Here is a 16,180-nt window from a genome sequence, read left to right as displayed (position 1 = left end):
TCATGTATTTAAAAATATTATACTGCATGTGTAGTCTGTGACTCCACCCCATCCAGTCAGTGTCAGGGTAGTAACCAGAGCCGGAGTGGCTAATCGGGAGATTCGGGCGGATTCCCGATGAGCCGGCTCATGTCAATCTCTAGTTGGGCCGATTGGGAGGGAAAAAAAAAAGTGGGACACTTTTTCCCATGCTGAAAAAGTGTCCCACTCCGGCCCTGGTAGTAACCTTTTTGTAAATTTTATAATCACAGCAATATGACCTCTTTCATTAGAAAACATATTCCAGCTTTAATAGTGAACTATAAGGGCAAGAAAACACAGCAAAAAACAAAATCATTCATTAACCATAATCGAGAGAAAATCATGATATTGATTTGAGTTTGTATCGCCCAGCCCTATAATGTTGTACTTTTCACTCACAGTGGCAGTGATATATATATTTTTACATATAAAAAAGAATACAATGTCATGTGATGCAATTACAGTACTGGCACTGGTATTTGCAAAGTTAGCCAGTTAGCATTACACTACTGAAACCAGATACTAGCGACCATTGTACATATAGTGACATAAGAATTGACAATATGTACTGTTTACAGGAGTATAGTGAGTCAGTCCATGTGCCCCTGCACACCTGTACTACAGGAAATGACAGACAGGGAGACGGCAGGTTGTTTAGTTCTTGTTTTGTGTCAGGATTTACTGTGATTGTCACGGCAGTATGTTGAGACTTCTTGTGAGCCACAGATTTTTAGTCTATACTTGTTCGTTTTCTTGATTGACCAGTTCCAACATATACAATGTACTAGGACTAAATAACCTCTTTTTTCACATCTATAATATATCCACACACATATGTCTTGTTGAGTTCCACAGTGCTCAGAAAATGGCCGCCACGCACCTTGCTTCTTTATGGGCCTAATTACTGCTTTTAAAGCTTGGCAGATGTCTGACTCATTAGAACTGAGGTAATTATTGTCACTTGTGTTGACAGGGAGACAACAGGCATTTAGGGAGGTTTATTTATCCTGGATGACTGTACAAATATGAGCCTTGATGAGAGCTGAGACCCTTTGTACAGGATGTCTACTCTCTCTGTGGAATAACTGTATTGTTTCTCTGCTAATTATTTGGCTGTTCATTATTTTACTTAATGTTGAACAGCAACCAAATCAGGTTCTGAGCAAATAATGACTCTTTACTTTTAACTGGCATTTGTGAAAATAGCGTCCGATTTTCCATCAGACTGATGGATTGAATTGCTCGTGCTCATGACCTGGTGACCCCACCCCGCCTCATGCCCAGGGGCCCAGTCAGGCAGACAGGTCTGCTGAAGTAAATATGGCATAATGAACCTGAGTAAATGTCACAGCCATGTGTGAAAACGTACCACTCTAACTGCTCCATAGAGCTTAAGTCATCCCATCTCTTTTATTTATTTATTTTTTGTTTATGCTTCTGAGAAGCATGAACCAGTGTGACTTGTCCAGTGTGTATGTGTACAGTTTGTCAAAGTGAAAAGTGTTGACCTGAAACTGGTTTTGGCTTTTTGCATCTCATGCATTTGCGGTCTTGCTCTACACATTGCAGTGGTCTGGAAACTGCTCCAAGACCAGTTCTGTGTTTCATTGCTCATATCAGTCAGTCCAGAGGAACCTGCTGAAGGCCTGGACTGGACTGGACTGGACTGGACTGGGCTGGATTTATTTAGGAGTGATTTAGCTGATTGCTGCTGCGTCTGCCCTCCTGATGGACAGAGCTGTTGAAAGAAGGTGAAGTTGGAGAGACTGAAGTGCTTTATGTTATAATAGATTTTGCCAAATTCCAGGGCTTTATCAAATCTTTAATATAGTATAACTTTCTTGAATTTCAATTTAGGGAGGCTTGTATCTGTCTTCTTCTTATCCTTTTTCACTCATTGTACTTTCTTTCATTTTACTTATGGGTCTTTCTTCTTATCTCCTCAAAGTAGACAAGGTATTCAAGTTGGAAGACATGTCTTTCAGAGCCCAACTGGCTGTTTGGTATTGGCCAGTGTCTGAACAAGCTAGGAAGGGAAAACTCATTCACTAACTTATAATAGAAATGTGTATATATGACACCCAGAAAATCAATTTGTCACTCAACAGAGAGTCCGTGTCCCCCATGGTCTTACCATCCTCTGCTCACCTCTCAACCTTTATCCACCTTTCATGGGCTGAGATTTGTTTTGTATTTGTTCTGGTGGACGATCATGAATCCCTTCATTTTCTACATGATCCTTTTGGTTTGTTTCCTACTTCCTATTTTTATTTCAGCCCAATTTCTCTGCCCAAATGTTCCTCCTAGCTCAACAGAACATTCGCCTTGATAAAGTGGAGAGTTTGAGGAGCACTTCGCAAATTTAAGACAAACTCCAGAGAGCCACTCTGTTCCACAGAAATGTGGTTGGGAGGCTAGTGAAACATGACTTGCTGAAGGTCTGCAGGGAACCTTTTTATAATGATTCAAAATAGTCTGGGCATCCACAGGTCTGCCTAAGACACTTCACATGCTCCTGGGAGCCTCTTCTTAATTAAAACACACTCTGGGTCTCCAGCAAAGAGCTCTGAGCCTGTTCTTATTTTTTCATTGCTCAGTACCCTCCAATCACTCTCAGTCCACACACACACACACACACACACACACACACACACCCTCCTCAACTTTACTTATAATTCCAGATTAATTAGCTTTGGCTAATTTATATATGTATAAAGAACTCATACTGAGAACATTTAGATTTGTGAATAAGTTGAAAAAGAATACCTGGGTTTGGCATGGTAATAAAATGTGTTTAGAACAAACAAATTGTACAGTGAGCAATAGACTGGCAGGCATATCAACAGCTCCATCCAATAGAAAATGTATCAAAGAGATATTCTTTGATTTCTGAACAAAGACCTTAGTCACAGAAAAGCTCTGGAGATGGAGGACAAAATATGAGGTCTGCCTTGCCTCCTAGATGAAGCAGTTGCCCAGAGGCACTCTGGAGGAGGCAGGAGGCACTCTGGAGGAGGCAGAAGAAGCTGAAAAGCAGGTTAGTTTGGCAGGTTGGCTGGAGTTCTGGGAGATCACCTTCCTGACCCAGCCATCCCACACATTCTTTTGACTTGTTAGTGCATCTGCTTGGGCAGAACAGGGTGGCTGTATTTGAAAAGGAGAGCTCATCTTCCAGGATCTCAGAATATCTTGCCAAGAGGTTTTGTCTTCTGAGCATAGAAGGCGATCTCTGATTCGTTTTCTGGGAGATGCTTACCCAGAAGACCAGTTATGGTGAATTACCTTCTAGCTTCTCTGTGTCCAAATCTATAACAGCAAGCATCAAAACTAGCCTTATTATCCCATGACCAAAGTAAACCATTAACTCTTGGTCTGGAAGTAGGAGAAAAGACTGATCAATGATGAAGTACCACGTGGGAACTGGGGGCGGGAGTATGATCTTTTTTATTAAATGTCTTGGTCTTATAGATTTTTAGATCAAAGGACTACAGGTTAAGGAGCCTCTTTGAAGATTTTTCCTCTTCCTGCTCTTTTTAAACGTGGAAAGGACAGGAGAGGACTTCAAATGAGAGCTTCAGCACCCTGAGCACTTTCTCTTAGAATAGAACACCAAGCCATGAGGCAGAAACGGGGCCATCCCGTCTGTTTGGTGTCTCTCAACCATGCTGAACAGCCTAGAGTGCCGACCCTGCCACCAAACACCTGGCTTCGCTGCGATAGAGAAGAGTCAGTAATTTGTGTTTAGGCTGCCAGATCACGTGTGATGCGTTAACTGTCACTCCTAGTCAAGGGAAACGCTCACTGTAACATTGCAGAGGTGATCTCAGCTATGACTGGACAGCCTAGTGGGTATCATCAATTGCCTGGCACCCAGCTCATGCTTGCAACCCGGACCATTTTTCCATACTTCTAAATGTATTTAGCTCCTTGGGCGTGTAAACACATTTTTTACTGTATGGAATCTGAGGATTTGGCACCTTTGTGAGTAGATCTGAAATCATATTTGGTAGATCCGAATTCATACTTAGTAGATCCAAAAACATACTCATTCATACTACTTCCATTTTTATTTAATATAAAAATGTATTACTCACACTAGGGTTTCTTCTTCACATAGTCTCCTTTCTACCCTTTGTTCATTTTTTATGTATGTCCCCTGTGCAGTAACCACAGGTTCTGTGTTCTCATAAAAAGAAATACAAAGCTGCTGCTTTTTAGCTTTTTGGTACCTTGCCCTCTCTCTCTCTCTCTCTCTCTCTCTCTCTCTCTCTCTCTCTCTCTCTCTCTCTCTCTCTCTCTCTCTCTCTCTCTCTCTCTCTGAAAGTAGCAGAGTCAGAGGGGTGTAATATGAACAGCATGGGGATTTGTTTTTCTTTCACTCTTCTTTCCTCACATCTTTTCTTCCTGCAGTCTGTCTGATATCATGTTCCTCTTAATTACATTTGTGTCTCGCTAATGTCTGTTTTACGCCATTTTTTTCTCCTTTTCTTTCCTTTGTTTGTCTCGGCCCTCCTTCCTGTGCTGGTGTGGCTCTGATTGTGACTCTGTGTCTGCCTGCCCGATGAGCCTGGCAGGGACTATAGCTCTGATCCAACAGCAGGACTGTGTGTTAAGGCGCTGGTGCCACAGCTCTGGCACAGAGTAGCGGATCACCGCTGATGCCCGAGGGACAGAACCAGGGCACATGCCACCTGCTCCCGGGCCTCTACCCTGACAGCCCACACCAAGCATCACTGTCCTGCATTTTCTACAGGATCTCCGCACTCAGAATGGACCCCATACACTTTAAACTGTATATTCTGCAGACTCAGAAGTAAGAAGTGATCACTTCTTCAAGGCATGTGTGTGTTCTTATACGCTTGTATACTGCACCAACCAAACGTGCACATTCGTGGACGCCATATTCTCAGGTAGTGTTCATGGCTGGGAAGAACCCAGATGTGTGGCAGTTTTATCCTTCTTGTGTTAATCTCCAAATAACATAAAGTGCCTCCCGGTCAATGTTTGGTCTGTGCGGGAAGTATGGGTAATACAGGAGTCAGTCATTGATCTGACCTTTCTGCTGATACCTTTCTGTGCCTGCAGTCTGACTCAACGTCCTTCATGATAATAAACCGAACAAACAACTCAATATGACTCAAGAACACATCGATGTGCAGAATCAAGGGTCACCTCTAAGGCCCCGCTTCAGAGAGCAGGAGAGAGCAGGAAAAACAACTAGAAATAATAATAAAAACTGTATTTAGCAAAATGATATTAAAGCCTTGCTAAGTGACTCCTTGATATCAAAGGCTGAACGTTTTAATGAGATTTTATTGCTGAGCTGCCACATTTAACTTTTTTTTTAACTAGACATTTCAGATTTATAGTGTTTCTTTATGTTTATCTCTGAATAGAGCCCGTTAAGTGTCTAGAATAGTGGAAGTAATGGAAAATATACAGTATGTTTTTTCCCATATTCCTTTGATGTTTCATATACAGCAGTGTGTCATTAGAACACTATAAGTGGGTTATTTCTGAGGCAGCGGGTAAGCCTTTCCCTGACAGATACTGACAGGGCCGATTTGAAAAGAAGTGATTGCACATAGATCTGGTTCTTTGTGTTATGGCTGTCTTCTTGAAAGCTCTCTCTCTCTCTCTCTCTCTCTCTCTCTCTCTCTCTCTCTCTCTCTGTGTGTGTGTGTGTGTGTGTGTGTGTGTGTGTGTGTGTGTGTGTGTGTGTGTGTGTGTGTGTGTGTGTGTGTGTGTGTGAATATGTGGCCCTGTTCTTTGTAATGAGAGCTGGTTATGCTGCAGTTATCCTTGCTGACACTGTAAAAATGCTGCTATTAGCTGAAGCTCTCTGGGGCCCCTGACCAAATGACATTTAGCTGTCATTAATTAGTGGCCTTGTATAGGATGCCTGTGTGCATATGGGAAGACAGGGTGCTGCAGTTCATCTGCATGTGCTCATCTGCGCTCATCTGAGTTCATCTGCACGCCTCTGGGATTACCCTTTTAACGCCTCTGGGATTACCCTTTTAACGCCTCTGGGATTACCCTTTTAATGGTGCAAGAGTGCACATTTCCTCCTCTCTTGTTTTTGCCATCTGCCGGAGACGCTCCTTTTCCAGGCGCGGCTGTGAGGCCGTTTGACCAGGCGCTGGAGGTTTTCCACCGCAGAACTGCTTTCTCCTGCATCCAGAGCCGTGCGTGTGCATTTCAGTCCAGCTAATGAGTGGGGACGTCTACGCCTGCGTAGAGATCCAGTAACGCATAAGCACAGCGAGCTCGGCGCTTCCTGCAGCAGTGTTGCGCTGGTGAAGCAGCTCCAGTCAATAACTTGTCTCGGAGGGAAGTGCCCTGCTGTGAGGATCCGTAGAGCACCGCACAGAGCATAAATGCTCTTCGTCTTGAGAGCCACTGAGGGTGAAGTCAAACCACGCTTAATGACTGTCCATATTTTTTTCCCCAGGAACATTCTCAGATTTCTTCTGAGAGCACAGTGAATAAAAAATCTTCAGAGTTGAGCTCATAAGGCAGTCCATAAGACTATATTGGGCTATTTCCTCAGAAACTGAGTAATTCATTAGTTTAGTCCAGAACTAAAATCAAATTGTCAAAGCATAATCACTATCAAGGGAATGAGCTAGCCCCCGGACTGGGCTTAATCCTTGCATGGGAAACAGCACTATAACGTTGTTCATTCCCACATGCACCTGGTTACTCCTGCTAATAGAAGACAAGGTCTCCTCCTGCCCATTAGGGCAATGAGGGTGTTTCTATAGCATCACCATCATCTCCTCAAGCATGTGAAGACATATCCAGATGGCCAAAGGCTTTAATGAAATGAAAATTGAGTCTGGGGTGCCATCTCTCTGCTATCTCTTTCATGTTCCTCCAGTTGTCCTCTGAGACATAGTTGGCCCTCATCGTGAAATTCTCCTTGTTTCCTTCTAGAAGCTTCCATGGATTTCTCTTTGCATTCTCCACACCTGGCTGGGGCCCGATGGTGGATTGGCTGCAGCATTAAAGGAAAGATTAGATGAGCCCTTTCATCGCTACCATGGCACACCATGTGTTCAATTAAGAGTTTTCAAATACATACCGATAAACTCCTGCTACCTCCTTGCGCGTGCAATATATTTTCGTCTTCAATCTCACGCATCATAAAGAGTATAGATTAATTGAGATTTTTTATATTCTTATTCGAAAAGATGGAGTTCCTTTATGACTATAATGGCAGGATGTAAAAGCACCACCCTCTTCTCTTCTCTTTCTGCATAAACACTAAATTTATAGACAAAAGCATATCTATAATATGTCCTCTCAATAACACCACATATTTCATTATTGTCTCTCATAAGACACAGTTACATTTTATTGTGGAAAAGCTATTTATCAACCTTTCAAATATGTGCTGACCAACATCACCACAACTAATGAATTTAATTGATCTTGGGACATGGCTGTGTGCATTAAAGGTGAACAATAACATTAAATGGGCCAACGTTAGGCTGAACATTCACAGTAGTTTTTCAGAGTACCTGCTCTTGGTTATATTAATGCAAAGGTTTCAAAAGTGTGGTGTAAATAATGCAAAAAAAAAGCAGTTCCCTCTCTTCAGTGAATCAAAGGCACTAATGATTGTTGTAGTTCTAATAGATTCTTCTCCTGTCAAAAACCACAGTATCTTCACACAATGGAAGTCTGCAGTAAATCAAAGCACTGCTGTGTGTGATATTTAGTGGAAATTTACCCAGGGATTCAAACTGTCACTCTACAGCAGACAACCGTGAACATGTTTGGTTGATTTGTTTTAACTCGACGCTCGCTCGTTTCATCCCAGCTGTGTATATTTTGGTAGCGTTGTAAGCACACTTTTGGTAGTGTTGCACCACACTTTTGGTAGCATTGTAACCATTCTTTTAGTAGTATTGTAACCACTCTTTTAGTAGTGTTGTAACCACTCTTTTGGTAGCATTGTAACCACTCTATTAGTAGGGTTGTAACCACTCTTTTAATAAGGTTGTAACCACTCTTTTAGTAGGGTTGTAACCACTCTTTTGGTAGTATTGTAACCACTCTTTTAGTAGGGTTGTAACCACTCTTTTAGTAAGGTTGTAACCACTCTTTTAGTAGGGTTGTAACCACTCTTTTAGTAGGGTTGTAACCACTCTTTTGGTAGTATTGTAACCACTATTTTGGTAGTATTGTAACCACTCTTTTGGTAGTATTGTAACCACTCTTTTGGTAGTATTGTAACCACTCTTTTGGTAGGGTTGTAACCACTCTTTTAGTAAGGTTGTATCCACTCTTTTAGTAGGGTTGTAACCACTCTTTTGGTAGTATTGTAACCACTCTTTTAGTAGCATTGTAACCACTCTTTTGGTAGCGTTGTATCCACTTTTTTAGTAGGGTTGTAACCACTCTTTTGGTAATATTGTAAGCACTCTTTTCATAGTGTTGTAACCACTCTATTGCACTGATTCTCTCTCTCTCTCTCTCTCTCTCTCTCTCTCTCTCTCTCTCTCTCTCTCTCTCTCTCTCTCTCTCTCTCTCTCTCTCTCTCTCCTAGCTGCTTAGCTCTCTCGCTCTCAGAAATCCTGTAAGAGGGTAAAACCCCAACTGGGAGTGCTGAATCATTTGAGTGAACTCTAATGTAATCAGATGCGCATTAATTGATTTAGCCACTGGAGCTGGGGTTCCTGATGCAGTCTTGGGTTTAATCAAAACTCCTCTCTCGCGTGGCTCCGTCACCGGCCCCAGTCTAGGGAAAGCCCTCTGGGACGGTCTGGCTCACTGTCTGATTTTTGTGCCTTTTCTTATGTTGGTATAATCATGCATGTACTCCTTGGAAAAGGGATATAGCTTGTTTACGGTCATTACATCATACTGGCATTATAAGGAGCTTTTGTTTAGATGTGGGGGATTATAGTAATATAATGTTAGGCATGTGTGAGTTGTTTTCATAATAGTGTTCATTATTGTGTAACTGTAGAGAAAAACATGCCACAACAGCATCTAGACTTTTTGCAAAGTTAGGCCCAATATGCACTGAATCATTTACCAGTGAAGTATGGTGCTTAAATACCCAAGAACATGTAATTATCACCATTCCTGTTACGGAACAGCTCCGGACCCTTCCCTGTGGGCGTGCCGTTACGTTGTCTGCGTGTCGTTATGTCCATGTTTGTACTTCCGTGGGCGTGGGTTGTTTGTGAGCGTGTTCGTTTGTTACACCTGTGCCTTGTCTCGAGGTCACGTGGGTCTGTGTTACTCACCTATTTAATGTGCGTTGGCGCGGTGTCTTGTGCTCGTCTTTGTATAAGTTTCATGCCAGTGTGAGTGTCACTGTTGTGTGCTTGCGCCACCGCATTGGAGCTGCGTGTTCTTGTTCAGTAAAGTTCGTTGTTTGCACCATATCTGTTCGTGTCGTGTCTGCTCCTCCGCACGTCACAGTTCCTATCCAGTGGATTTACAACCTAATCTGTCTTTGACTTTTTGTCAAAGTTGTCTTGGACTTTTTCTGAAGTCATTGGTTTTCATCCAGTTAAGTCATGTGGGAAGGTGTCCTTCCAGGCACGTGAGAGCTGCCACAGCCTTCTTGAAAGCCCAAAAGGCTCTCGGCATTAGACAAAAGTGCGTGATGATGATGATGTGGCTGAACTAATTGTCTAGGTCACGTCGTCCACCTCAGCCTCACCCCTACACATCCTTCCCACGAAGGAAATATATGGGCAGAGGGTGTTACAGGGTGGGATGCAAAGAGACAGGTGGGGTGCAAAGACAGGTCCAGTCTCTCAAAGCCAACATTTCACTGCTCCAGTGCCCTTGGTTCCATTCATAAGTTGATCGGGCCATTCATGAGCCCAGTCAGATGTGTTCTAGCCCTCCGGCACTGTGAGTCAAGCAATTGGCGCCAAAACAGATGAAAAAAAAGCGTACAGGTTGGCGGTCAGATAATCAGACAGTCACATACAGTAATAATTCAGGTGAGTGGGCAGAAAGATGGATGGGTGGAGACGGAGGGGTTCCAGAGGCACCTGCAGCGAGCAGGTGGGTGTAGGCAGAGGTATTTCTGCAGGGCTGATGAATGTAGCACAGACAGAAGGGGGAGGCCTGCGTGAGCCATTTGGTTGTTCATCTATCACTACATTCAGAGCTGTGGATAAAGGGACATACCAGAAGGGGTGTCTATGAATGGCTTGGAAGTCTGTGTGTGTGTGTGTGTGTGTGTGTGTGTGTGTGTGTGTGTGTGTGTGTGTGTGTGTGTGTGTGTGTGTGTGTGTGTGTGTGTGCGCTAGCAGTGAGGTCCTTCATTACTTCTTAGGCCATTGTGTGGATGTCCAACTTTTCCTCATTTGAAATGATGAAGAGGAGCGGTAGAGAAGAAGAAAAACATCAGAAAAGTGGCAGAGAGAAGCAGGACACAATCCAAACAGGGTCAGATCTTTTTTCGCTTGGTTTCCATAGCAACTACCCTCCTCCCCTCCTTCCCTGAAAATATGATGAGTTGAAGATGAGAAAAGAGAAAAAAGGAAACGCTGTGTGTGTGTGTGTGTGTGTGTGTGTGTGTGTGTGTGTGTGTGTGTGTGTGTGTGTGTGTGTGTGTGTGTGTGTGTGTGTGTGTGTGTGCGTGCTCTGAGATGGAAGACTGCAGCTGAAAGTAGAAGGTGCTAATTGCCTCTTTTTAGCATGAAGCAGCAAGGTCTGTGTTGGGCTGTAATCGCCACACACACGCACGCACACACACACACACACACACACATATATACATATATACACACACATGGGCAAGAGAGAGCAAGAGAGACAAAAAAGTTCCCTAATCAACAAATCTACAACACAGACACGCTTTTCAGTGACCTCACCTATCAGCACATAAATGTATTCACAAAGCACTAGTGTAATCTTCATGTGCTGACAGAGGCACTCGGGCTGCGTGACCCTGTGAGGCAGATCTGAGACTTCCTCACTGGACCATCATGTTTAACAGACCTATAGCACGTTTCGCAGCTACCGGAACATCCAGACTTGAATAAACTCTCACAGAACTGGGTTGCAACACTTTGCCCCTGGTCTCCAGACTATTCATCCTTCTAGCCTTCATCTGTCCAGACAGAAAACCCAGTGTGAGCTGCCGACAACTTCCGAGAGCTTGGACAGAGCTTTTCCGTGTCCTCCTACTTAAACAACACTGCTTGTTCAGAGTGGAGTAGTATTTATGTCAGGATGCTAGCATGGTGGGAGTGGAGGAGACTCTGGGTTTAGTCAGTGGCTGTTTCCAGAGTGAGGTGCCCCTTAGTGGGACCGCAAAGTGGGTCAGTGCCTAATTAATGTCTGGCTTTTCCTGGACCTGAACCATATACGCTCGTGATTGTGTGTGTGTGTGTGTGTGTGTGTGTGTGTGTGTGTGTGTGTGTGTGTGTGTGTGTGTGTGTGTGTGCGCGTGCGTGTGCGTGCGTGCGTGCGTGTGTGTGTGTGTATGAACAACAAATTCTCTCTCTCTCTCTCTCCTCTCTCTCTCTTCTACTCTCTCTATATATATAGTGTCACACCCCTTTGTTGTGTGCCTTACCTGCATCTTGTTTCGACTCTCTTCTTACTGTGTGTATTTAAACCCTTGTGTCTGTCTTTGTGTTTGTTGGTCTTTGACTCCGTGTACTCCGTATGTTACTTTAGTTTTTGAATAATTAAGTCTGCTTTCACTAAAACTCGATTCGCCCCATCCTGCTTCACCTCCAGTGTGACATTGTTTCTAAGACAAAATATAATTTGGAAAATTTTATATGCACTCTCAGCAAAATGAAAAAGATCTTTGACGACAACCAACAGGCTCTGGCTGCTAGGTACTGTTAGCAGAGATCTTTCACTGTTAACACAATTTTTATTAATATTTTCTTTATATACATAAACTCATTGTTTACTTTCTCTTATTTATTTTTAATTAAACTCTTTGTTTTATATTTAAATTCTACATTTTTTTATGTTTGGTAAGACCTTCCTTGATCTCGGGGTGTAATAAGCTTTGTGAATCATTTAAAATTGCTGTTCTGTATGAACGGCACTTCATCTTGCAAATGATAGAATGTCTTGTAGACCAGTGGAGAAGCATCATGGAAGTCCACTCCATGAAGGTGGTTAAGAGAACACAGAGAGCATACACACATGTCAAGTACAGAAGAGTTACTCTGAAGAATCGAAAATCTAAGACGGTCAATATTTGTTTAGCATATTCACATCTGTGTTATTTGTTTGATACCTTCCCTGTTTTTAAAATGTAGAAAATTGTAAAAAATAAAGAGTATGTGTGTAAACCTTTGACCTTTGAGTACTGTTTATAAGAGTGTTAGTAATTCACATAGTGTGTACTGAACCATCACCATTACTAATGTAAAGCAATTCTGATTGTTTAAAGTGATATATGAGTAAAGATCATGAAGTACCAAGTGTACTATATATGCAGCATTGTCAACCTTAACTGGATTAAACTAATGTCTTGATGGTGATTCTAGTCTTCAGTGTGGTCCAGTGCAGGTTCTCATCAAAATCCAAGCAACCTTTATTCCTGTGTCACTGTGTCGTAAACACACTGGAATCACACATGGATGGCACTGGTGCAGCGTATCCATGGGTGTTGCAAACAAATGCGGCATGCAGCTGAAATCCAACCGCTGTCTCTCACTCCTCCCTCCCACCTCTCTCTCTCTCTCTCTCTCTCTCTCTCTCTCTCTCACCCCCCTTCCCTCTCTCTTTCTCTCTCTCCCTCACTCCTCCCACCCCTCCCTCTTTCCATCTTGCAGATGATGGAAAGCTCTCGCTAGATGAGTTCCAGGCCTTCTTCTCCGACGGGACCCTGAATGAAGAGGAGCTGGAGAAACTGTTCCACACCATTGACTCGGATAACACCAGGTCAGCGTCCTGTTCATTCGGAGAACGAGCAGAGAAAGACCTGTTCGCAGAGAATGGAGGGGACACTTTAGGAAAACCACGGCACTCATAAAGTAAAACAAAGTGCCAGTAGAGTTAGCAGTCTAAGTACTCACTGACGAAGACAGGGGGCAGTGTAGCAAGATGCAGAAGAAGAGCATCAGTGCTGAAGAAGAGAGCCTGTGGAAGCTGTGGGGATTTTTTCAGAGACGGTTTTAGTATCTACTTAAATGAAGCAGCACAGGCCAGAGCATCTCATGCCCTCTCTTTCTGTCTTTTACCTCTGTCTTACTCTCCCTCAAGTTGTCAAGTTGTGTATGAGTGTTCGTGTGTGTGTGTGTGTGTGTGTGTGTGTGTGTGTGTGTGTGTGTGTGTGTGTGTGTGTGTGTGTGTGTGTGTGTGTGCGTGTGTGTGCTGGCACATCAGTGACTCTCTCTCTCTCTCTCTCTCTCTCTCTCTCTCTCTCTCTCTCTCTCTCTCTCTCTCTCTCTCTCTCTCTCTCTGGAGGCAATGCCGCTCCACTGTGTGCATTGTCTTTAATCACATTTCAGAATGAATTATGTAAAAACGGAACGGATGCATACGGCGGGCACACTGAGCTCACAGCTCATCGAGCCCTTTTTCTAAATAACGAACCACCAGAGCCCGACCAACCACACATGGGAGCAGAGAGAGAGAAAGAGAGAGATAGGGAGGAGAGAGAGAGAGAGACAGAGAGGGGGAGTGAGAGTGACAGGCAAGGATAGAAGTGGTGTGGTGTCGGGAAGGGTTTTGGGGAGCCGGCAGGCAGGAGAAGCGAGGGAGGGGAAGAAGGACCATAGTGTGGAGGTGGGAGAGGATCACAGGCAGTCAAAGCGTGGGGTCTCTGAAGAATGCAACTGGCTCTCTCTCACTTATTTTCTTGTATTTCTATTTTTATTTTTTATATTGTAAAGTATTGAACGCTTTTTCAGCCCATCTGTATTTTGCCTCGCCCTGGTTTTCTCTTGCAGCCCTGTCTTTCTCCATGGATTAATATTTCATCTACCTTGCAAGCTCTCACCGCACCTGGGTATAGACAGAAGCCCAGATCAAATCTTATTCCAGCCTTGGCTCATCTGGTTTTTTTGCTGTCATGACATGCTGTAATGACTGATTCAGTTTCTAGATGGTTCATAAATGTGCTTTATATCAGCTCAAATGTGCTAGATGTTTACCATTTAGGCCTCTGCGAAATCATTAGTAACATATCAGATGTCTTAAGACTTTCTTCATCTCTTGACTTAAAGACTGTTGTACATGCACATATCCAATCTCTGATTAGCTCATCTCCTAAAGTGAGTCCTGGGCTCAGTTCCAACACTTTGAATAATGTTTTTAATCAGGATGTCGAACCTTTTTAATGGTGATTTATCATAACAATTCTGATATTGATTGTGCTTAATCACACATTTAATCACAGATTTCATGAAAAACACACTGTTACTGCATTAACTCCAGCATTCTATATTCACGATCGCATGAAAATATTTACCAAAGATACATTAGAAAGTCCTTCATCTTAAAATTAAAATATTGCCTTGGCACATACATTCTATTCAGTCATTAGCAGTTTTCTGCATTTCTGGGCTCTTTAAAGTTAATCACTGTATATTTAGAATTAAAATATTTTTATTAATAGCAAGACCAAGCTAAATGTAAATGAAGTTTGGATCTCACATCAAATCTATCTGCAGTCCTCATTAACCTTGCATGTGTCACTTAACCTTGCCAGATTACTCATGCATTCCAGTAGTCTTATTCTGGGTCTTTCCCAAACCTTGTCCTGTTCTCCCTAACTTGCAAATGAAGTAGGGCTCTATATGAAGCTAAATGAGCACTTCCCTTGTTTGGAAACTGGACTGGTTTTAATATGTGATTCTCATGCATCACCAGCACCCAAGTATGAAGTGAAGGATATCCTTCATCACAGCCCTGTTAAAGCAGACTGAAGGAAATTTTGTCATCCTGATACTGAAGGAACATGAGGAACATGTTCTAGGGAGTTTTTCCTTGCCACTGTCGCCCTTGGCTTGCTCACTGGGGGCTAGGACTCGGCACTTGTAAAGCTGCTTTGTGACAACAACTGTTGTAAAAAGCGCTATATAAATAAAATTTGATTGATTGAACATGATCAAATTTCATGCAAAAATTTTCAGCAGAGGCCATTTTGAAACTTCTTTAATTAAACATACTTCTTCGCCGGTGTGCTCACGGCAGACTGTGAGGGCATGAGTGCAATAGCTTGCTACAGAGACAGAAAGCAACACAGAAGAGACTTGGGACAACACCCTTGACTCCTTCCCCCAATGCTGCACAGAGGAACAAAGTCTGTTTTTGTCTATTTAGCGGTTTCCTCCTTCATAGGCTGTCTGTGGGCTCTATTTCAGGCTGTCAATGTGAGGTAAACCTCATGAGTTGCAGAGCCTTGAAAATCAAAGGTCCAAGAGGTTTGTTAGCCAGGGCTGCAGTCTGTTTCCATCTGTCACCTGCAAATGTCATGTTTATTTTTGATGCTTTTTTATGTGGGGTGGAGAAGGTCCTCTTTGCTCTTACTTGGCGATGACACCTCTCTAAGTCAAAGAAAGAATAAAGTATCCAAAGATCAAAAGAAAAAGAGGAATAGAAAGATAGAGAGGGGGAGAGAGAGTGAGAGAGAGATAGACTGATGAAAGAGTTGCAGTATTGACAATGGTATTGAACATGCAGAGAAGAGGTGAATTGCTCTCCACTACAATCTTCATTAGCTGTGGTCTCTTCATGATCTTCACGGTGTTTCCCTCTCCCTCATTCTCTCTCACTTTCTCTCCCTCCCCCTCCCCCTCTCCCTCAACTCTCTCTTTCAACCTTTCATGTCTTCCCACGTCCTCGGACAACTCTGTCTCGGGCTTTTTATCACGCCCAACCTGTTATATGATGGTCACACTTGCTTGAACCAGAACACAGAACACAACAGCAAATTAGCATGTCCATATTTAGCTTGTGGCTAACTTTAGTCAAAGCACATTTTATATGCAAAGGTGCTTAAATCAAATTCATTATTTAAGATTAAAAACTAGATTAAATGGATTAGAAAGGATTAAAAAGTAAGAATGTAATATGGGAATTTAATCAAAGGCATAAGAGAAATACAGTACAATGGTTTTATTCTGGATTTTAAATTGGAACTAAAATTAAATACCTTAAAGGGCATTAAGGACATATTTTTAAAAGCTGGTTCTACAAATCC

The 16,180-nt window shown here is 42.8% G+C and overlaps 1 protein-coding gene across 2 annotated transcripts in view; it reads left to right on the top strand.

The window, feature by feature from the left end:
* necab2 (N-terminal EF-hand calcium binding protein 2) overlaps positions 1-16,180 on the top strand; it is a 76,515-nt gene that overhangs the window by 12,890 nt on the left and 47,445 nt on the right. For both annotated transcript variants that reach the window (XM_076992039.1, XM_076992032.1), the window contains exon 3: positions 12,807-12,915. In XM_076992039.1, the coding sequence (XP_076848154.1) occupies positions 12,807-12,915 (109 nt within the window). The remainder of the gene's footprint in view (positions 1-12,806; positions 12,916-16,180) is intronic.

This window comes from Brachyhypopomus gauderio, chromosome 2 (genome assembly GCF_052324685.1).
Source record: "Brachyhypopomus gauderio isolate BG-103 chromosome 2, BGAUD_0.2, whole genome shotgun sequence".
NCBI classification, from domain to species: domain Eukaryota; kingdom Metazoa; phylum Chordata; class Actinopteri; order Gymnotiformes; family Hypopomidae; genus Brachyhypopomus; species Brachyhypopomus gauderio.
This window is presented reverse-complemented; position numbering and strand designations above follow the sequence as displayed.